The sequence below is a fragment of the Podarcis gaigeae genome, assembly GCF_964106915.1.
Source record: "Podarcis gaigeae genome assembly, chromosome: 4".
Taxonomy (NCBI): Eukaryota; Metazoa; Chordata; class Lepidosauria; order Squamata; family Lacertidae; genus Podarcis; species Podarcis gaigeae.
This window is the reverse complement of record NC_139677.1, coordinates 42,125,962-42,149,349: the sequence shown is the minus strand read 5'-3', so window position 1 is coordinate 42,149,349 and position 23,388 is coordinate 42,125,962. Positions and strand designations below refer to the sequence as shown.

Sequence of the window (23,388 nt, the reverse complement as noted above, 5' to 3'; positions counted from 1 at the left end):
GGAAGCTGGAGTGCTCTTGTGCTCAAATTCTGCTTGCAAACTTCCGACAGGCCTCTGTGAGAACAGGATGCTTGGCTAGATGGGACATTGTCCTGATCCAGCAGGCTCATATATTTTTAACTATGAAAACCAAGTTGCGTAGACCCAAGCCCAGAGAGATTACCTCGCACCTTTCATCATGAAAGGAAAACAGAAGACAACACACTTGACACTTTCTGGCTTTTCAATTGACTGAAGACACTATTTGCTAATGTTTCCATAGCCACCTTTGACTGGACTTAACTGTCCAGGGGTCATTTATCTTTACCTTACCAATAGAATTTACCTTTTGTGCTTGAACTAGAACAATGTGAAGCAAGGTCATGCTTCTTGTGGAAGAGCTGTCCCTAATTGTCAGACTTTGTAGCTCTTTTCGTGACATAAAGAGTTGGAAAGGACCCAAGGGCTATCTAGTCCAGCCCCCAGCACTGCAGGAATCTTAGCTAAAACATCCATGACAGATGGCCATCCAACCTCTGTTTAAAAACCTCCAAGGAAGGAGAGTCCGTCACCTCTTGTGGGAGTCTGTTCCACTGCTGAACAGCTCTTACTGTCACGAAGTTTTTCGAACATTTAGTCAGAAACTTTAAGCCACTGTTTCGAGTCCTACCCTCCAGAGCAGGAGAAAACAAGCATGTTCCCTCTTCCATGTGACAGCCCTTGGGATATTTGAAGATGGCTATCATATCTCCTCTCAGGCATGCCTAACAGTAGTGTGATTGGGATGCTTTCACATAAGGTCACTCAGCAAAACAGGTATTTCCAAACCACTAGCTGCACATTAATGTAGAGAGAAGTATTTTATTTTTTGTAATCGTGAAAAAAGCACCTGGCACTTGGGGGTGTGTGTGTGTGCGAAAATACACATTAGGCACCTTAATACAAAGCACTGTTTGGTTCATTAAATCAAATTGCTCCCTGTAAAGGACAGAGGGAAAACTATTGGGCAAAATACTGCTTGTTCACACTATAGCCAGTGACAAGTGAGTGGTAAAACAAAAATGAATGTTGGAATGACATCTTGACACTTTCCATCCTTAACTTCTTCCTTTTAAAGAGAGAACTTTGCTTCAATTTATTAGTTGAGATGGAAGAAATAGTACAGACCACAAGTTTGATAGATAATTTAAAGGGATTGTTGTCCTCAGTTTTGTGTAAGACATACACCCATAATAGATGCTCGTTAAGACTCTGTCTTTTGCCACTAGATGGTGCTGGTAAACTCTTTTGATGCACTACTGACGGAAATCGAATGGAGTTTACCATCCCATTATTAAAGGAATGTTTACGACAGCTATGGTGTTTAACGTTTAGATACACTGATGGAAGGGCTTTGTTTTCAATTCTGAATCCTTAGGATAGCTATGGAAGTACAAAACTGCATGTTTGCAGTTCACTTAATAATACGTACAGTGAACACCACACATCTATGGACAAGACCTACAGCCAGAAAAGTGAAATTTAGTTGAGAACTCTAAAAAAAAATAAGACACATAGCCTAGTATATTAAGCACACATATTTACTTAATTTATACAGAACTGAGTAGATAAAATTTCAGATTCACATTAGTGAAAAATCTCTACAAAATGTTCTTGAAAAGCAAAAACAAGACTGGCTATTTTATTCAGCATTTCTTTTTCATGAAAGCAGGTATGGGTTGTAAAAATAAAGCAGAGTGTTCAGCACAAACTAAATATCTGCATCACTTTTCACAGTTATTTCCATCTACAGTCTGAAGAGGTAGATTTTCTGCAACACCTGAGAACTGAACGGTAACATAACCAGGTGTAATAGAGAGAGGAGAACGGATTGGAAAGATACAGCTCCCAAGCATGTATGCAAATTACACTTAAGAATTACAAATGAAAAAGAGTGTTGGCTTTGAGGGTCCTGTGTGAGAATAGTTTAGGATTCTAGGGCTTAATTGGCAGATAACTGTGCATTTGAACCACCGGTTATGCAATAGGAAAAACAGTGCACTCCCCCCCCCCACTGTACGCATCATTGCAAAAGGTATAAAGAGATGGACGGTACAAGAAACAGCCTTAAATTTAGCACATGATTACTGGAATTCGCACATTGAAGCAGCTGCCAGTGGTAAGCATGGGTTGTACAGGCGGAAGTACACTGGAAAGAAGAGCTGGAGAACAGCAGTGCAATTCCAGATCAGACAAGGACTGCGCTTATCCCATGCTGGCCCTCTCACTGGTCAATGTATGGAATGTCTTAAGATTTCAGGAAACAAAATTTAGTTCTACACTTAGAAAAGACAGGAACCAGAAAGAATAGTCAATTCAATTCAATTCCTTTTAAGTATTTGTGGCCACAATCCTTAGGGTGTTTTTAGCTATAACGTGGAAGCAATTTTTAATGCACCGGAACCCAAAGTCTACTCTTCTCTAAAGAGAGCAAACGTTACACCAATCCTGGCTACAGGCAAGGCTATCACATACATTGGGTTGGTGGGGTGGAATGGTTCAGATACACCGCAGTTCGGTCCTTCAAAATTGCATTCAGTTTCAAATTACTTACTATGACTTCTTTGCTTACACATATATGCTTTAAAGTATTGGACAAGGTTTTTTGTTTTGTTTTTTAAAGGGAACATCAGAAAATTTCTCTCCAGAATCAATTACAATCAAATGGTTATGACTGACAAAGCTCATTCTACCCTTCCTCACTGTAAACCTCCCACCAGCTTTGCTTGCTTTTACTGTACTTGAAATGCATACCAAAAAAGAAAAGGAAAAACTGCAAATGCACCTTATAAGGAATATTAACTGGCCAGTTTCCAAATTTGGTCACTGCAGATGCCAATTTGATTTTGCTCAATGGTATTAGGTAACATTCAGTAGGTGTGATCCAACCTTTATTTCCTTTCAAGACATCTATTTCCATTCTGTACATTTCATCAGGAAAAGGGTAGCACATAGCAACATAACTGAACATTCAAGTAATCTGCAACTCAGAGAGAATGGGTAGGCAAGGAGAGAACCTGCCAACAATTATGTGCTTGAGTCAGAAATCCCTTAAAAATGAAAACCAAATTAAATACCAGAATTAGGAGTATTTGTATTTTTCAAAACAACCAGCAACTAGAAAGCTACTAACTGCAAGGCAGAGTTAAACAGCAGCTTCTGACCTAGTAGCACTCTGCCTAACAAAGAAAACACTATTGGTCCCTGTCTTTTAAATAAATAAAAGAAACACAATTCCAAATTATGGGGGTATCTGGGCTTTTCCAGGTCAATCTACATTCACAACACTAACCACAAACGCAACAGAAATAAAGTGGAGCCTCGCTTGCTGTATATTAGTTAACTGATGTGCCAAATCTACCAGGTAACCTATAGATACCAGAAGGCACTTTTGCTTACAGGTGTGTTTTATCTAGTCATACATTTTTATTTTACAAAAAGCAATAGTTGAGAAAACAGATCAGAGTATCCCCCCCCTCCATCCCTAGACGACAAACTGTATTATCTATACTCTGACCTATCCTTGTTAAATAGGCAAGTAAGTTTTCATGGGAACATGTTTCCAGTCAAATATGTGCATTATGGTCTGCTGTACTGTCTATTAAAGGGACCAAGAGATGGAGTGTTATTGGTCATTACACCCATTTTCAGTGAACACCTTTGTAGCTGTTCATTATTTTATGCTAATTAGGCACCAAACCTAGTGAAGAAATAATGGCAGAAAAAGTACTTTTGCCTAGCACCCACAAACCAAAAACCCATTGCATTTTGTTTTATCAGACAAGCCACAACTACACACATGCATTTGTAGGCAGTAGGTTTTAACTATTAAGCTTTTATCTCCAGGATGATGCAAAAGTGTGCTCAAAATGCATCTGAGTTTTGGTCAGTGGTTAATTGGACAAACTTTTGAGCACCTGTTTTCTTCCCTTATTTCTTCACTTTAACAGGCAACAGTCACTCCATCTATGAATTGACTGTGCAGGACAATCCTGAGAAATATGTGAGTTGTACACCCTGTTTTCCAGTTGCAAAATTATATAGATTTCAAAGCGGTAGGCAAGACTGCAGCTACACTAAACCCTGTAAGAGTTTTTAGTTTTGTTCATATATGAATCCAGTAATGAGCTCCCACTGGCCATCACATCTCCAATTATAGTTCACTGTAGTATTTGGTCATTACAATTCAATACTAAGCCTTAATTCACTTAATAGAAGCAACGATTCCCTCCCCCCCCCTCAAACCCGAGTCTGCGACACTCTGGCCACAGTTGTTCCCCTGACATGATGTTAAATCTGTACACGAGTCTTAGATGACATGGTGATGTGTGCTATGGGGTCAGAAGGAAGGAATCTGCATGCATCCTTTATGAGTTGTTTTAAAAAACGAGGCAGATGTGCAACACAGTTGTGGAAAATTTATAGATAAGCTATTCAATAGCCGCTATGCAGCTTCCTGTACCAGGCAAGTTCTGTTCTAAGAAAATACAGATATGGTAGAAAAAGTAAGAAAATTTTCACCACAAAACTAATAGTTACCACCACCAGTTAAAGTTATACACAAAATATATCTCTCAATACAGTGTTTACACTTTTAGTCAACAAAATCTGCAGTAGGAATGGAACCCAGGCAAACAGTTTTTTCAGAGCCTTCATTTGCCACTGATGATTCAGGATCTGGCTGAATTCCTTCTTGCGCTCCATTGGTAGAACTCCCCAGTTCCTCATGCGAATTGAGTGTGCATGACTGCAACACATGCACAGCTAGATCAACATCTGTTTCTCTTAAAGAAACCTGTTCCTTAAGAACTTCCACCTTCTCATTCAGCTCATTCCTTTCTGTTTGAAGAGCCCTGCACAGCTTTTCCAAACGCTCCAGTTTTATTTGGAAGCCTTTGTATTCTTTGTCCTTCACTGTTTTCTGCAGAAAACAAGCAAGAGATTGCACATCACGACATTTGTGTGACCTGTTTCTGATTATTCCTCTTGTTGCTGCGGATGCTGTAATATTATTTGCTCTTTTTATTTTAGGATTGCATGTTGGATTGGTTTTCATTTATATATTGTTGTATCCTACATTACAATGAAGAGCATGCTAGAAATACTTGAAATGTTCAGAAACAAGATAATAAATTATACGTTTAGAAGCATTAAGCAGGCCCTCCCTTGTTTACCAGAAGATATTAATAAAAGTGATTTGTACAAAAATAACTGGTAACTATTTCACAAGAGAAAAAGAAAGACAACAGGCAGTACAGAACAAAGAGCTTCTGCTAGTGCAAGGACTTCTGGCTGTGAATCAGAACTTTGCTTCCCTCTGCGCAACCCCTAAATCTGTTCTGGGGTCCCACCAACCCTTTGGAGCAGATTTGGGAAGGGTGCAGGGAGTAGGTAGGGAAGGAAAGTTAAACTTCACTAGTGAAATCACTTAGCAGCATACACTGCCCAATGCATTTAGAATATGATTGAAGACATCTATTCAAAATAAATTTGTTCACCAAGACAGCCAAATTATTTGTACGGATCATGACATTAACAAGCTTATTCACAAACATAATAAAATCTAAAGCCTTTCTCAGATGCTTTTGTACAGTCTGCTTTCCAATGACGGGTTGGAGACCTGATGGTTTTGATTCAACTTCACATTCTACAAAGCTATACAAAACAGGCTACCTGCATAATATATAAGGCACATTGGATTGTTAATCATGAAACCTAATACTCACTTCTTCAGCCATTTGCAAGAGAGCTTTGTTGTTGTTTTCCCATTTTGTGCGCCAAACTATTATTTCTTTTTCCAGTTTTTTTATCTTCTTGGTCATCTGAAACGTTAAAGTTATTGATTTCTTTTAAGCAAAAACATTTCACTACTTAAAACCAGGATGACTAGTCTTTTGGTGATCACTAACTCCCAATGAGCCTCAGCCAGCTGGTGCCTGCGGCCTAAGATTGGCCAATCCTACCTTTTAATTCTCAATGCCTCTTTATTCTTAAGTCACTCAAGCTCACTGTTTAAAATGAGATGTTAAACTGAAAAAAGACATTACGGGAGGAATTCAACACAGTGCTAAGGTGAATGTTCCATCAGTAGGATTTTCCCTTGTGCAATGGAACTTTCTCCCCTCTCCTCCCCCAGTGCTCCCCTAAATGTTTCATTTAAAGGTTTTTGTTTTTGTTTTAAGTGCACTATACTATCTCCCACAAGAAAAGCATACCAAGATCACTCAGTTATTGGCATTTTAGTAATTAGAATAATTAATAGCTTTTAACGGTGATGATTTCAATAATTAAGATGTGCACAGGCTAGCTAGGTCTCTTTCACAGTGCAATTCTCTATCTCTTTTCTCAGAAGTTAAGTTTCACTGAGTTCAGTGGGACTTACTCCTGGGTGAATGTATATAGGATTCGGCGACTGGGAGGGCGAACCGTAGCAAGAGTCTATGGCAGGTGGAACCAACTCATTCTAGTTTTGTGTCTATCCGCCTCCCTGCTGCATTCCACGAGGGCAAAACTGAGGCTAAGGTGGAGGATTCTGACAGAAAATGCCTACCCTGGAGCAGGCAGGTAGCTGGGAGCTGGATAAGGGGAGAGTAAGGTTGGTGGGACACTGTCCCGTTCAGCCTAATGGACCAGCCTCCACTGAAAAGGCTGCAGTCTTACTACGATCTCCCCACTGTAGATGAATGAATGAGGCACATAAAAAAGTAATAGATGTAAATAAAGTACCTTTTCCATCTCTTGCCTGAATGTTGTGAAAAGTTCATTGCTCTTTGCCATTGTTGTCTGGAATTCTTCAAATTTATCCATGTAGAGAGAAAGCTGAAGGAGACAATGCTTAAGTCCTCTATACACGTGCAATATTTAGAGTTACACATAAAATGCAGTAGCCACAAACTGGAAATTCCACTATTTGGTAAACAGTGAAATACGTGATTTCAAAAGACTGAACTTCACTTATGTGACATCTAAGTATGAGGTGGCTTTCAAAGCAGAACAGCATGCTAAAGGAGTTAAAAATACTGAGAATAAAGGATTCTTTGTTTTGCTGGGTTGTAGTCAACTAAGTCCTACTCATGAGTAGTCCCACTGAAGTGAACTGCTTTGAGCCCATTTCCCCCTCTGAAGAACTTTTATCTAAGCTTTATTCACGCAAGTTTTAAACTCAACCACCACCTATGCACATGCCCTAGGAAAAATCTTGCAAACTAGCCATTCGTTCTCCCACTCCTCTCTTAGAACCAACAGATTAAAGATGCAATGTTACACACAGGTACCTGGGAGAAAGTTGCACTGAACTTAATGGTGCTTTCTCCTGAGTAGACGTGTGTAGGATTGCACTGTAGGATACCTAACCCATATTAAAGTAATACAAATTCTTTTATTTGCATAGTATGCAATAATGACACAAAACCTGAGGTGGAAGGGAAGGTACTACAGGAATAACAAGTTCGTGAGTGGTTGGGCTGTCAAGGGTGAACATATCTCATCAGTCCTCCACAAAACGTGAACTGTAAATCCATTACAAACCTTTCAGGACACCACACAAGACATGTTTTTGCCAAAATCATTCTAGAAACTAAATTCCCAATTGAACTGCTTATTTGTGCCACTATTGACCAAGATCTCTTTTACTTTAAGCTGCAGAATAAGGCATAGAACAAAAAGCCAAGCCACTGGGTGCACAAAAATGGTTTTAATATGGTTAAGTCATTGCCAATATTATAGGTTAGTATGCAATTTGTTTCAGCACTGAGTTTCTCAGGGGTACTTTCCCATGCACTATTAGTAAGCATTGCAAAAATGAAGTAAATCCAGCAGCATTTAGATTTAGGCAGGGCACTGCCAAACCAAGAACCAAGGCATTAGAACTTTTTGCCACAAGGTAGAATTTTTCCACGTGGCATCATGCAGTGGAGGTTCATATTAAAATATATTCTTGTTAGTGGGATCATCATACACTAGGAAAGTCTGATTTTTGAGACTTACCTAGCATGACATAAGAGCAGCCACTTAAAGTGATAAACCCACTCACAAGAATGGTTTCACAAGTACCTGCATTATGGCCCAAAAACAGCCACCTTGGGGAAAAATAATAGTCCTGTGAATTTGCCAGAGACCAGCCAAAACGTACGCAGCACCATCAGAACAAGAAATGAGTTAATATACTGTTTTATATCAATAACAATAATAATGGACTCAAGCTAGTGCAAGGATTTCCCCTTGTGCAACAGAACTACTCTGGCTCCTCTCATGTGCCCCTCCCCAAATCTAGCCGGAAAAGCTGAGGGGGAAACCAGAACAGATTTAGGGGGCTAAGTGAGCAGGAAGCTACTCATTATCTCAAGAGTTCACCAATCTTCCAAGGGGGGTGGAATTTCCCAACTGTTTTATCTTCCCTTTCCCAGGGGCTTCTTGTGGGTTTCCAACTTGTTTCACTGATTTGCTATTTTCTGAAAATGTTTTAGAAATTCTAAGAGAACAAATAATTTTCTCAACTAAGTTTGTAACTAAGTGATTAACAGCCTTAATGCAGCAAATGTTTAAATTAGTGTACCTGCTGTTTTAATTGAGCTTCTTGCTGTTTCATCTGTTCACACTTGTGTCTAGACTCAGTAGCCTCTTTTAGCAGCTGAAGAGGAAGAAAAATTGTATTGTCTCTACATTACCTTTATACCAAAGAAAGCACATCATCTACATTTTGCTAAGCCTTTATTCTTCCTATTTTATGTAAGAGATTTTAAACAAAGTTATTTATTGGAAGAAGATGAAGAAACTTACCAGCCGGCATTCAAATTTAGAGTCATTTTTTCAAAGTCAATTAGAACAAATGTATTTGTTTTCTTAAGGTCAATTAAAGTGGTGATACATGAGAGAGACAAATTTACAAATAAATTCAAAAATATGAACATATTTAGCCAGTCTTACTGTATTTGGTTTTGTTTAGCAGTTCCTATTAACACTACTGCAGATTTCCACTCCTATATAGGATATAGTATCACTGGTTACTATATCCTAACTACTGGAGATTCTACAACGCTACTGCAAATTCTTCTCTGCAAAGGCAAAGGTTTGGTTTTGAATGAACATCACTGGAAAGATGTTCTGAGTTTAAGTGCTCTGAAGAATTTAATGCACCATGGATCACACAATGTGATGATCTGGTGTTCGGCAACATACTTTAATTGTTCACTAAAAATACACAGCTTTTGTTGAGTAACTGCAGAATATCTGTTCAAAATATTTTGAATGTATGGAATTATAAATATGTTAACCTAAAGATTTTCTTGTAGCAGTTTTTTAAATGCTCTCATAAAACTGCTAGATATCCCAGCCATCAAAAATTGACACATCTGTATTTCTTCCGAGCAGAAGAAAAAATAATGGCATGTAGAAATGCATTACAGCGGTACCAGCAAGAAACAAAGCTGCATATATATGTACACCTGAAAGAGCATCTCCACCTCCATCGTTCAGCCCGGAGAGATCCAGCACTGAGGGCCTTCTGGCAGTTCCCACACTGCAAGAAGTGAAGCTACAGGGAACTAGGCAGAGGGCCTTCTCGGTAGTGGTGCTCACCCTGTGGTATGCCCTCCCATCAGATGTTAAGGAGATGAGTTATTATATAACATTTAGGAAACATCTGAAGGCAGCCCTGCATACGGAAGCTTTTTAAGGTTTAAGGTCTTACTGTGTTTTTATATGTGCTGGAGGCTGCCCAGAGTGGCTGGGGTACAAATACATGCATACATAATTTTTATTATTTATATATTATACATTTTAGTGCTACAAATTTACTCCATGCCAGTGAACTGTGTAGAAGTTGCCAAACTGCCCATTCTAGAGGACTTATGACCTATACAGATTACTGATAAGTTTGCTAACATACAGTAAGCACGAGACAGAACATTCAAATGGAGCAGTTTACCATTTGTTCTAGTTATAGTTTCAGACCTAAAACACACTACTGTACCAAGTTACTACCCAGAGGGAAAATTTAGGCATATCCAAATACTTTTCATGCAATCAGAACTACTTACAAACTCCCTCTCTCTCTGATGCTTCTCTTCTGCTTCTTTTATTAGCTGAGTTGTCTGCTGAAGCTTGGCATCCACCAGCTGCTGTTGCAGTTCTTTATGCTTGAAGACTTTGTCCATGTGCTAGAAGAAAGATTGAATGTTGGTACCATCAATACCTAGTATACCTTTTCAAAAGATTCAAAACTGAATTTGCATTTCAGACTTTTTTTTTAAAAAAAAACAACTTTAAAGTTACTCTCATGTTCATCATGGCTCTTACCTAGTTTAACTAACTGGCCACCACCACATATGGAAAGCCATGCTCAACCTGGAAATATGTGCTAGCAGTTTCGACACCATCAAAAAACCCTTGAAATCGAGTGACCACCACCAACGTATGACTGACGAAACACATGCAGGCTGCAATCCTATGCACACTTAGTAACCCCGCTTAACAGAGTAGGCTTACTTCTGAGTAAACATGCACAGGATTACACCATTAAGCAACAGGTGCTGCATATACACCCCACAAACATAAATTCTTACTCTAACACAGAATATAGTAATCTGCGGCACTTCAAAAACAAGTAAGCAGAAGTGGGCTTGAGGAAATGTTTAATAGCTTGACTTATAGCAGAGGCTTTTTTATTTTATTAAGGAGCAGGATCAAAGACTGAGAAGTGCAGCCATCGAGATGAAACGTAGAAAACCAGAAGCTGATTTCAAACAATATTGTTGAGCAGCATTAACTCTGTAAAACACACTACACAGTGGATTATTTAATACTAAATAGAACAAACAGTAAGTGAAGTTTGGAGAGGGTGGAAAATAAAATAAAAATTATTATTATTATTATTATGCCATTCAGAGTTTCTATTTAGTTAACTGGTGCAATTTAAACACTGTGGAATTTCAATAAGAGAGTCTTATGGATCTCCGAAGGAATGCAACAGCATTTTTAAAATGTAAAATGGAGAACATCTGTATGTCTTCACTCTTAAGGTAACTCTTGGACTGGTACTTTCTCTCAACCCAATTTACCATGTGTACCACCCCCTTGCTTCCAGGGCAGGACAAGAAGAGAGGGTTTGATTTAGAGCTGCACCAAGCAAAACATGGGACAATACTATGGAAGAAAGCAACATTTGTGAATTCTTCCTTCCCCTGATACCTGCTGAAAATCTGACTGGAGGGCAGGGTAATGGACTCTCCATCACAGAGTAAGAGATGACATGGGGTGCTGCAGGTGGAGTCAGTGAAAATAATGGCCCTCCTTGTTCCTTCAGCAGAGCTTCCACTGGAGCTCTGCCCTCTCTGTAAATTGAAGGAACTATTCCATTTGCTGAAAGGCAACTGTGGATACAACCCAGAGTGTCTGAAAGAGCCAGAACCTGTGGCCTTCCAGATATTGCTGGACTGCAACTCTCATCAGCCCCAGTCAGCATGACCAAGGGACAGGGATTATAGAGTCAAGAGTACAGGTGGAGGACCACAGGTTCCCCACATGGCTATACAGAAACATTGTATCGATCAAACATTTGCTCCTAAGTTGGGGTAAGCAGAATATGTATTCCTTTCTATATTTCTTTATAGTGTGCAAGTACTGCATCTTATGAAGTCAAGCTTTAAACGGCATCTCCTTCCTTCTACGTGTAACCTATAATTACTTTGTCAAATGCATTTCCTGCAGTCAGAAGCCACTGCATCACATTCAAACCTAAGAGTAAATATGTTCATGTGAGATAATTTATCATCAAGCTGTAATATTCCAAGATGAAATGCTATTGAATAACAAGGCAATGTCTAAAACAGTGAAGGACTAATAAATCCACTTACTTCTTCTCGCAGTGTATATTGTTCTACAAGTTTCTTCAACTTCTCTCCTAATTCAATATTTTCCTGGCGAAGCTTTGCATTGTGTATGCCATGCTGTTCCAGCTGTGCCTGAATTTCATTTAGTGTGATCTGGAAGTGGGCAGTTGCTTCTTTACGTCTCTCTTCCTCTTCACGGGCTTGTTGCATGTTCTCTTCCTTTTACCAAGAGAGATTAAAGCAACATGTTTTTACTAATTATTTTGGACAACAATAACAAAATAAATAAATCAGGACAATGTCATCTTAATGGTTTAGTCCCTTGGAAGGGATGCTAGCTTCCACTTCTCTGGAACAATTTGCCTATAAGACACATGAACATGCACTGTTTTGCTCTCCAACCAGTATACAGAAGCTTCTCAGTAGGTTTTGTTGCTGAGGCACAATTATTAAGTTATACCTCTTGAACAGCAGAAGTGGTGGCTATGAGCTTGAATCAGCAAAAGAAAGCAGCTTCCACATACCAGCAGCTACTAGCACCAGACAGTTATTGTCACTTCATTTGCAAAATACCGTATTTTTCGTCCCATAGGACGCTCCGTCCCATAGGACGCACCTACTTTTTTGGGGGGGGAAATAAAGGAAAAAAATTTTTCCTTTATTTCCCCCCCCCCCAAACCAGGTCGGGGAACAGTGGGATGGCGGTGCTGCGCCTCCCCGCTGTCCCCCGAGCTTGTGGGGCTGGCCCATGTCTGCCTGGCGCGAGGGGCGCTCTGCTTCAGGGCGCCCCGCGCGGCAGGCTACAGTCCGCAGCATGGGGAGCCCTCTGTTTCAGGGCGCCCCACGCGCCGCCCAGGTGTGCAAGGCTTGCCAACACCAGCGCGGAGCACGGGGCGTCCTACGAAGGGCGCCCCGTGATCCGTGCTGCCGGCTGCCGCCCGGGTGCGCAAGGCTTGCCGACACCAGCGCGGAGCACGGGGCGGCCTCCGAAGGGTGTCCCGTGCTCCGCGCTGCCGCCCGCAAGCCTTCGGCTCCCGGGGGAGATCCCCGTGTGCGCAAGGCTAGCGGACACCTGCGCGAAGCACTGGGCGTCCTCCGGAGGGCGCCCCGGCTCCGCGCTGCAGGCTGCCGCCCGCAAGCCTTGCGCGCCCGGGGGAACTCCCTCCGGGCGTGCAAGGCTTGCGGATAGCTTCCTGGAGCCTGGAGAGCGAGAGACGTCAGTGCGCACCGATGCCTCTCGCTCTCCAGGCTTCAGCGAAAGCCTGCATTCGCCCCATAAGACGCACACACATTTCCCCTTCATTTTTGGAGCGGAAAAAGTGCGTCTTATAGGGCGAAAAATACGGAAGGCTGGTTTCTACTGAAGCAAGCAAGTCTATATTTTGGGGGAACAAGGAGCTATCAATTGTTTTCCACAGCAGGGCCTTTGCTGTTGTGCTTCCACACCTCTGCCTCATGAGAATCAATAGTCACCACAAGATCTACACCAACACCCAGCATGAGGTCTAACTTGCTGTTCTTGCTCCTGCAGACAAGCTCCTGACACCATTGAAGTACAAGTGCACAGTATGCAAAATAACTCTTATCTAGAACAAGGAGGTCAAACTTTGTGACTGACGGGTCTAGTAGGACACCCTAATTTTAACTTCTACTTAACTACAACTATCAACAAAAGTGAGTAGTAGCACATTCCCATGAATTAAGAGCTTATCTAACTGAAGAATCAGGTTGTTTTTTCCAGAACAGTTGCACGTCACTACAGCTACTTCCCAAAGTGCTAACAATATCATAGCTTTAACTTCAGGATGGAATAAGGGAAGGAGGATACAATTCACACTTGGAGTGATGCTATCTCCACAGGAGCTAGGAAAAAACAGTATTGCCTTGCCCCCCATCTCCCCCCCCCACTTGACCAGAGCACAAGAACTTAAGAAACTTCCTTATACTGAGTCCACTGTGGCCCATCTAAACCAGTAGCAGTGAGCCCTCTGGCAGAGGGGGGTCGAACCTGGGACCTTCTGCCTGCAACGATGTGCTTTACAACTAGTAATGGCCTTTCCCCAATGTGCAATTTACTAGGACTCTATGGGATACTGCATCACATAGACTAGACTTTGTAATGCAGCAGGAGGCACCAGCAGATCTCCTTAAATGGGGCTGAGGCTTCTTTGTTACTTAGAGAACTAATCTCCCCAAAGGATGCTAGGGAGAGTCAGGGAGGGAGGGGTTCGCTCTTGTTAAGTTTTTTGATGGTGTGAGAACAGTCTTTAATGTCCTGAGAACGCTGGGAGGAGGTGAACCCCCACACACAGCTGCACTCCTCAGTTGTGGAGGATACTGCTGGGAACCTTCTTTGATGTTTGACATTGTTTTTAGAAAGTGAGGCATTGGGAGGAGGTGGCTAATGGATGATCTGCACATAGCCAGTCTTGGAAGCCACACAGGCACACAGGACAGTTTGGGCAGGGTTTTTTGAAGCTCATGCATGGACTGATCAGCTGCAGGGCCGTGCAGACTGAGGCTACCTGGGGGAGTTGCTTTGCCACTTCTTGAAGGCTTCCAAGTGGCAGATTGAAGTGCTTGCTTGGTATGTATATATTGCTTGCTGTTTTGGAATTAAATCTTTAAATCTTCTCACTCACTTGTGTATTTTGTATTGCTTCCGAATCTCATTATAAAAACCACCTTGCCTTTGGCATGACTATACCCCATACCACCCTTCTGTATGCTGCTTAATCATCTCAAGTGCTCTTACTACTACATCCTTGTCCCACTGTACTTGCAATAATTCACTGCATCCAATATGGGTTTAGAGCTGGACACAAATTGAGAGAAGCCCACCTTCTTTCTAGCCTCTTATCCCTGGGTCCCAGTGTAAAATGTATTAACAACCTTGTTCGGAGACACATTCCCAGGGAATAACCAGCAGTCAACTTCTAGAGGATCAAGCATCTTTGCTGTAACATAGCATCAAGGAATAAACTAAACTGGTGCTCAACAGACTGTGTTTCCATCCACTCCCAATTGTTTTCTATTTTGCTATACTATTGTTTATATATTCCAGCAGCCACCCTATTTTTAGACAACCATATTGCTCTCAGAATCAGCTTCATGAACTATCTTATCAAACTGACCTTTAAAGTTTTATTATGGCGTTGAAGCTCACGACAGAGAGATTCCAGTTTGCTGCGTGCTAGAATGGCCTTGCTGTGCTCACTCTGCAAGTGGACCTTCTCTTTCACAACCTGTGCTTGTTTCTTCTGCAACATCTTCATTTGCCTTTGAACATTTCGGCTCTCCTCCAACTAAATGAGAAAAAGAAGAGGTTAAAAATAAAACCCCAACCTATTCTTTGCCATTACCCTTTAGAACTGAAGTGGCTTTCTGTAGCTACAGTGTCCAACGGATTGCATTAGTTTTTAATCAATCAGATACAGAACCAGAACCTCACAATCACAACTTGTTACAGAATCATAAAATTGTAGAAATTGAAGGGAGCCTGAGGATCATCTAGTCCAACTCCCTGCAATGCAGGAATATGCAACTGTCGCATATGGGGATCAAACCTGCAGCCTTGGAGTTATCAGCACCACACACTAACTATCCACTTGGATTATCTATGTTTCATTTCACTATAAATGAGCATAATCAAATCCAGGTAAGATTGAGGACTGCTAGGGCCTCTTATCCAGAGTGATCTGTGTTAAAGAAGAGGGTCAACACCTCCCCGTTATTTTAGTTTGCAATCTTTGCTACCCTTGTAGTATAACTGGAAGCTTGGAGTGTGGTGATGGCCTTATCCCCACCAACTCAGCCACCACACAATGCATACACCTATAACCATTATGCCTGTTTATTTCACAACGAGCTTCAGAACAGGATTCACAGTGCTAGTTTCTTTCAGAATCTTGTGACTTTGGAATCCACAATCCTTTCTTCTTTCCACATTGTCCTTCCATGAATTAAGGCAAATTTCTCAGCAAATCTTTCAGAACTTTTTGTCTGACAAGACAGTAAGTGCACATAGACAACCTCTCATATGTTGACCTTCATCTATAGAATTTTCTACTCAAGATTTATTACATTTTAAACATTTTCTGAATTGAATACACAGCAGATCTGGGGTGTATGCAGGGGGAAGGAGAAGAAGGGGAAGACCTGTTGCATAAGTAGAAGTCCAGTCTGCTATCACATGGACATGCTGGATACAACCCAGGAACTAGGGGCATGATCCCACATAAACAGAAATTGCATACACTCTTTTCTCGAAGAATTATCCATTGTGCATGCGAGAGGGAACAGGCAATCTTGCAGTCAACAATACAGCTGAATGATAGCTGGTGTCTCGACTAAAAACACCTAGCCAAAACACATGTAAAAACCATTTCCTCTGTATTTATACATATTCCAACTACAGCTTGGATGTGGAACCTATGACTGTCCAGTTGCTGCTGCAAAATATTGCTTCTGAGTCACAGGTTTCCCACCTCTGAATTAGAGAGTCTTTGAATGAAGCAGCAATAGGGGCAACAGAAAGTATAGTTCTGCTTCCTCACCTTTATCAAAACCAAATAATGTCTTAACATGCAACCAGGAGCTTAAAAGGTTCCCACACTTTTGAGAGGACAGTGCCAAATAACATACATAAAAAAATATTTTTTTCCATGATCCCGTTATAATAAGCTTTAACCAGGGTGATGTTAAGCAGTATAGAAACGGTGCAAATAACAACATTAATATGTTTAATTGTTCTTGACATTTGACATTTCAATCTGTTTCTATTGGTTGTAGGAACATTCAAAGGAATGAAACTCCAATGCTAAGACACCTATGCATGTTTACAAAGTTAATTTGCAACTACAGAGAAAGCATGTGACTTTAATTGTAGTACATAATTACCAGATCAGCATATTTCTTGCAGAGTGCAGCCAACTTTTCTTCTGGAGTAGCAAGAGTATTTAAAGCTTGCATCAATAAGAGTACTTCTTTCCCTACAGACCAAGAAGAAAAGTATTTTAGAAGTATTACCAGAACATTTTGTGCTCTGAGTAACATATGTTGATAGTAGAAAATGGAACATTTATAATTATACCTAGAAAATGCAAAGTATTAGGCAATTGTCAACAAAAAAAGGAACAAGAACTTTGGTACAATACAAGGCCAAATTACTGAAAAGGGACTTAAGAAGTTTGATACAGTAGGAATACTGGACATTTCTTAGGATCTCTACTTCAAAGACAAAGTGATGAAACAGAGCAAGGCATTCTTCAAAGTACCATAAAAAAAACATAAGAGCCTTGCTGTATCAGGCAAAAGGCATATCTGGACCAGGATCCTATTCTCACATTGCGAACCAGAGGCCTATGGGAAGCCCGCAAGCAGGACTTACTACAACGGCGATTTCCCCACTTCCGATTCCCAGCATACTACCTCCAACACTGAAGGTAGAACATAGCTTTATTCTCTAGTTTTCAGAATGTCTCATCGTTTTCTAAAATTAGATTTGATAAAGCAAGGGGGGGGGCAAAGAACAAGGCAGCAGAAGAACCTTTTATTGGGTGTCCTAATCCCCTGATCAGCACTGTGAGAGGGAGTTAGGCTTGAGTGGAAGTGTCTCTCTGCCAGGTTCTGCTCGGGGGGGGGGGGGGTACTCCACTAGCACAGAGGCCTCCACTGTGACTACCAAAAGCACAGGATGTTGAAAAGCTATTGCTGACACAAACTACCATAGGGTTCCAAAACAGGGGATACATCAGGGACAGGGATGTATCCAACTGATCCTAAGCCACTCATTGTATTAGTGAAGGGCCTGATCTGAGCATGTCTCCTGCGCCAGACTAGAGCTGCCACAACAAAGACTCCCTCTCCCCTCATACACATCTTCTTCGGTCCTAACTGGCAGGGCTATGGCAGAGGATCCACTGCTTCACACCATCTTAGCCCCTCTTTTGATTGCTTTGCTAAGTATGTTATCAAGAAATGTAAACAAGTGTTCTATTTTTTCAATGCTGGACAACCTAACTTCAAAAGTCAATGTTCAATTATTTATCCTGGTTCAGCACTGTCGTATACCTAAGGTTTTCTCTTTGCCCTTCTCACTTTCTGGGTCTTGCTGGCCATCAGGTGGGTCAGTACGAGTCTCTTCTCTTCCAGGGGTCTCCTCTCGCAATTCCTGAGGGCAGAATGCTGCTCCCAACACATTTCTGTTTCTGGGAATAAAATCCTCTGCCTCCTCCAACGCACCTGCATTTTCCGCACCATCGCAATTTGTATCTGAATGTTGCAACATTGTATTCAGCGCAGCGCACTTGCTGTTCCTCAGCTGCCGGTCGGGGCTGCTCCTTCCAAATTTACAGTTTTGCGGTTCCTCCTCAGTAAGCAGCATATGCTTTGAAAGGGAGAGAAAAGAGCTCAAGTTACCCAGGCGGAAAAGACCCATTTGTATTTCGTCCCGAGATTAACACACGCATTGACAAAACCCCATATACAGTGGTACCTTGGGTTAAGTACTTAATTCGTTCTGGAGGTCCGTTCTTAACCTGAAATTTTTCTTAACCTGAAGACCACTTTAGTTAATGGGGCCTCCTGCTGCTGCCGCGCCGCCACGATTTCTGTTCTCATCCTGAAGCAAAGTTCTTAACGTGAGGTACCATTTCTGGGTTAGCGGAGTCTGTAACCTGAAGCGTATGTAACCCGAGGTACCACTGTACTGTATTACGTGTTATTTGTTTTTTACAAATGACATAGCAGCAGGCTAGGGATGCCAGAGCAAACCCTTCTAGTTAACCGCGCCTCGGTACAATCCCTCGCGGTACAGTCCACTTCTCCTGAAAAGAACTGAGGATTGTGCGGGGCAGAAAGAGCGCGGCGGGAGATGCTACCCGCCACCCGAGAAGGTCCCTGACAAGGGACGGCGCCGAGAGACGGGGGTCGACGACTACCGGCGCCTTTTGTCCCGATGCGCGGCTGTTGCTCAGCTGAGCGCGTGAGGAGCGCGCGGCGGGAAGCAGCTTACCTGCTCCGCCATTCGCCTCGTCCACCACCACCGAGGACCCGAGGAACCTGCGAAGCCGGAAGCTGGCTGGCGCAGGGGCTAGAAGGGCGCCAAGGGGAGGAGGAGGGATTTCCGCTCCCTGCTGCTTAAATACCCGGCTATTGCCGGAGCTCTGTCGCGTGCGCCCCCGTGGGCGGGGCTTGGGCGCGCACGCGGGAGAAAGGACGTCAAAGCGGCATCTGCGGCGCCGGCTGCCGGCGAGGAAAGCGCAGGCCAAGCGGGGGCTGCTTTGGGGACAATGGAGTTCCATCCCCAAGTGGGAGGGCAGCCCAGGTTGTTTTGTTTTTTTAAAAAATGTGCACACCCCCGCTCTCTCAGTGCCATGGGGAATTTCGAAACAAAAATTAGTTGCACGTTTATTTGAAGTTTATTTAAAAGGAAGCCTGATGCCGGGTTTGTTTTTTGGAAAGAGGCTTTCTTAATAGCTATCGGAATGTCCCGCAGGGGAAATGAATGTAACAACTGTTCAAACCCGACGGCTCAATTACTCTGCAGTTTAAAAACCCTATAACAAATCAGCAATATGCAGTTTCAGCATTTGAAAGATTCCATCAGCACACTCGATGGTATGAATTGATTTGCGGGTAAGGAGAGAGATGCATGGTTTAACTGGCCTCCAGCTTTAGGAAATAAGCTACGGATTAGGTTGGGAAAGTTTATGGAATATTGGCCACAATTTTTATTGAAATAGGGTCATGAAGGGAAATTAAAGTAATGAAAATATATGATGCTCTATTTAGAAAAGAAAAAGCTATTAATTTAGCCTATTGGAATCTTCGGTAAAGACTGGCAAAAAAAAGGGGGAAGAATTAAAATAGCATGGGGGGAATGGAATATGATGTTATTTAGAACCTCTCTTTTCCTGACAAACTGTTGCTGCACAAGGGAAAAAAGGACAAGGAATCAACATTTTGTGACAGCAGCAAGATTTCTATATGCAAAATATTGGAGACTTCTGAGCATATCATCTTAAACAGAAAAGGTCATGTGGGAATTTTAATCTATAGTTAAATGACCTAATTAAGGGTCAAAAGAACAAATGGAGTAAGCTTGCTAAAATGTGGTCATTCTTTAATTTTTGTACAGTAAAATCAATCTACAGCAAATGCACAATTATTTGTTTTACCTAACAATATAGAGTTTGGTTATGGATTATATAGTCATTATTTGTATATTTATCCTGATGTAATTTTGCTTCCAATCCATATTTAAAAGCTATCTAACAAACTACGTATTCATACATCAAGAATAAAGGGCAAACTGTTAAAAAGGTAGGGTCTGAGCCATCGTGTTCCATCTGTATAACAAAATTTTCCCCTTCTTTTCTCTGCAGCTGTGGGGGGGTGGTGGTCCTCTCTACAGAAGATTTTGGGTGTGTGCAAGGAGAGGAAGGGGAAGTCTCATTGCATGACTGGAACTCTGCTTGTTGTAGGGTTAGATACAAAGTCCATAAGAATTCAGAATTGATAATTAACAAACCTGCATTTATATTCGGCCACTACATATGCATTGTAACTTGCTCAGCGAGAGGAACTATGGATATGCAGCAATTCAGCTATGAAAAGGTCAGCCCTTCCATTCATCTCATGTTCTCTACAGCAATGTGGATTTTCTGAAAATTTTTGAATATGCCTTGGAAAATTCAGTTTGCATCAGAAAAAATTCTGATGTCCTAGAGAGCGATCTAATTTGCCTTGTTAATTTTACTTGTATTTAATAAGCAATTTTTTTGAAAACTATAATATATTATTAAATATATTTGCAACCGAGAACTCAGAGCTAGTTGGTAGTTATGTCTATTTTAGATTAGGAGCAAAAGCAAAATTTATACCATACTGGAGATCATGACTGTGCTAAGATACAAACTTTGACTATGCTAAATAATACTGGCTCTACAGGCTAGGAGCCTGTGGAAAGATATTCTAGGTAGGAGAATGATATGAAGCATGTGATTTAATGCTAAGACTGCAGCATTGGCATCAAACTGTTACAAACAGTTGCTTTTCAAAGCATGTTTTAAATACTCCCCTACTCAGCAACTGAGCAAACAGTATACAAGCAACCCCTGATTTGCGCAGGGCTTGTGTTCTGCATCATCATGCATGTTGGTAGACCGCACAGAAGCCTGACCTGCTATCTTCTGGGTTTGAAAACAGCACACTTGCTTTGAGCACACACACAAAATTGTCATCCCCTGTACTTCTAAACTGTGGTGACATTTACACATATTTTTAAAGCAATTATATTAAACTACAGCTCTTCACGCAAAAGAATGGTCTCTCAAATTATTTATGGTCTGCAGTAATCTATGTTAGATGTTACCAAGATATTCCTGTCCATTATGGAAGTTCCTTATTAATATATTTCACAACAGAATAGCTAGTCCAGAACATACAGGAAGAATCATCTTTTAAAACTTCACAGAATTCTTATGTGCTTAAGGACACATATTAAATTTTTTGTTTTTGACATTTTAAAGTTTTAAATTTTGCAGCCTGCTCCCATAGGAATCTACCTTTTGAGACCTTGGATGTCTCTATGTGCCGCTACCTTCTGAACTAAGGTGGGTGGCTACAAGAGACAGAGCCTTTCTTTTGAACTTTTCCAACCTTCCTTGAGTTTTAAGAATCAGTTAAAATTTTGCTTTTAACTATTTGGTGAGATTTGAAATGGCTGTTGTTACTAAAGCTCACTGTCTAGTCAGATTTAATATTAATAAATTATTCTTCTGCAGCACAATCTATTTAAAAGTCCTACTGAATTCAATGTGGTTAACTCCCCTCTAACTAGGGCGAGGACTGCAGTCTTGCTTTATTATCTGTTGCTTTTATTATATGTTGTAAGCTCCCTGTTCAGTATGCAGGATTAATTCATTTTACATAAGCAGAACACTGGGAGAAGTAAAAGGTGTCTTCCCCTTTCCCATATTTTGCACACTTCACATCTCAGATACGTAGCAAAATATAGCCAAACACCCTTTTTCACATGTTACATTTTACTGGTATTTACCACCCCACATAAGCAAAATTTTCTTCCAATAGTACATAATAGATAACCAAGCAAGTACTCAAGTCTTTTTTGTTCACTGTAACAAGTGTCCCGCTGTCCTTGGACAAACTTGATTAGCAACCAGTCTTCTAACTCGCTTTGGCAAGCAGGGTCATGCCATCAAACCCCCATCTGCTCTTTTAGGCTCTGGATCAGGAAAGGCTTCCTTGGCTGCCGCACAGAGGACTCCTGAGTGACAGTGTCCAAGCCAGCATATTCCCACTTGCCTTTCATGAAGGACATGTTGTATGGATGGCTTTCTTGCCCACTGCTTGGTGAGGTGCTCAAACCAACACACACATCCCAGCCTTTTTTTCCAATAGGAAAAAAATTCACAGGGGTTTTTAGTGTTGCTTTTGGACAAAGCTGTTTCAATGCCTTTGTCCATCCTTATTACCTTTCTATACTGACCTAGGGCCTTCACAGTTGCTGCTGGGCACCAGCGTGTGTAAAGGTAAAGGTACCCCTGCCCGTACGGGCCAGTCTTGACAGACTCTGGGGTTGTGCGCCCATCTCACTCAAGAGGCCAGCACCAGCGTGTGAGAGGGACAGCGTGTGAGAGGGAAGCAAAAACAACGATCCGCATTTTTGGTTTGGCTAAAAGAGGCAGAGAGGCAACCAGTGCATGCTCACATATAAACTCGCAAGCCTTCCTTCTGAACAGGTGTTTGTTAGCAACGCCAGGGAGATCCGTATGGCAAACCCATATCGATATGATTTTGTTGTATCTGACTCCCATCCCTCGCCAGAAAGGAGGGCTGGAAAATATTAATATCACCTTGCTCACAAAATCCTCTTCCTGCTGCTGCAGTCGTTACGACTTTCTGCGGCTACGCGAGAACGGCCTGCCTGCCTGCCCTTTGGCAGGGAAGCCATAACGCCCCGGGAGAAAGAGAAACGCAAGAACCGGATTAGCTGAGCTGCCGTTTACCAAGCGGCCGCCACGGGCAGCCCAGCTTCGGTTCCTGCGCCCCGAAACGTACTTGAAGCCCTCACCTCCCCAAGGGCCTCTGCCCCGAGTCGCCCCACACCCAAGAGGAGGAGGCGCGCGCGGCGCTCCTGGGAGCACCGTGCCCCATTTCCTCAGGGAGCCCTTCGAGAAGCCCCTTGCCGTTTCCACTGCGCCACGGGGCAGCAGCGGCAGGGGCCGCGTGGAGAGCAGGCGCCCCTGGCCCGGGCAACGGAGAACGGTAAGGGCTCTTACCTCAGAGCCGCCTCCTGACGCCCGCGCCGCCGCCGCCGCCTCCTGCCCCTCTCGCTGCTCCTGTGCAGGACTCGGTCCGGTCCCCACAGCGCGGCTGCCGTCGACACACGCTAGCTCAGCTCTGCGCGCCGCCATAGTGTGACGGTAATACCCAAACAAGCCGGCCTACGCCGGAAGCGCCTCCCCTCAGCCAATCACCGGCCACCCTTTCCCGTGTCATGTGATGCAGAAGAAAC

At 42.2% G+C, this 23,388-nt stretch overlaps 1 protein-coding gene across 4 annotated transcripts; it reads right to left on the bottom strand.

Annotated features, from left to right (window-relative positions):
• Window positions 1–1,543: 1,543 nt before the first annotated feature.
• Window positions 1,544–23,290, bottom strand: TXLNG (taxilin gamma). 4 transcript variants are annotated; one of them, XM_083734431.1, is made up of 10 exons: window positions 23,153–23,290; window positions 17,919–18,234; window positions 16,746–16,837; window positions 14,981–15,151; window positions 11,871–12,065; window positions 10,056–10,175; window positions 8,573–8,647; window positions 6,745–6,837; window positions 5,745–5,840; window positions 1,544–4,939 (listed from the first exon to the last, which is right to left on the bottom strand). In XM_083734431.1, the coding sequence occupies exons 1-10, from the start codon at window positions 23,285–23,287 to the stop codon at window positions 4,613–4,615; spliced, it is 1,620 nt and encodes a 539-aa protein (XP_083590557.1). In that variant the 5' UTR covers window positions 23,288–23,290; the 3' UTR covers window positions 1,544–4,612. The 4 variants fall into 4 exon arrangements, with proteins under 4 accessions (XP_083590557.1, XP_083590559.1, XP_083590560.1 ...); XM_083734433.1 differs by having other exon boundaries at window positions 18,090–18,234; XM_083734434.1 differs by lacking the exon at window positions 23,153–23,290 and adding an exon at window positions 18,862–19,052 and having other exon boundaries at window positions 18,090–18,234.
• Window positions 23,291–23,388: the final 98 nt, after the last annotated feature.

Excerpts from the sequence above, each read along its gene's own strand:
- TXLNG (XM_083734431.1), bottom strand. The coding sequence starts at position 23,287 with ATGGCGGCGCGCAGAGCTGAGCTAGCGTGTGTCGACGGCAGCCGCGCT. Across the intron at positions 16,838-17,918 it reads GGGCAAAGAGAAAACCTTAG|GGAAAGAAGTACTCTTATTG; the intron begins GTATACGACAGT and ends CTTGGTCTGTAG. Across the intron at positions 12,066-14,980 it reads GCCATAATAAAACTTTAAAG|GAAGAGAACATGCAACAAGC; the intron begins GTCAGTTTGATA and ends TCTTGGTAAAAG.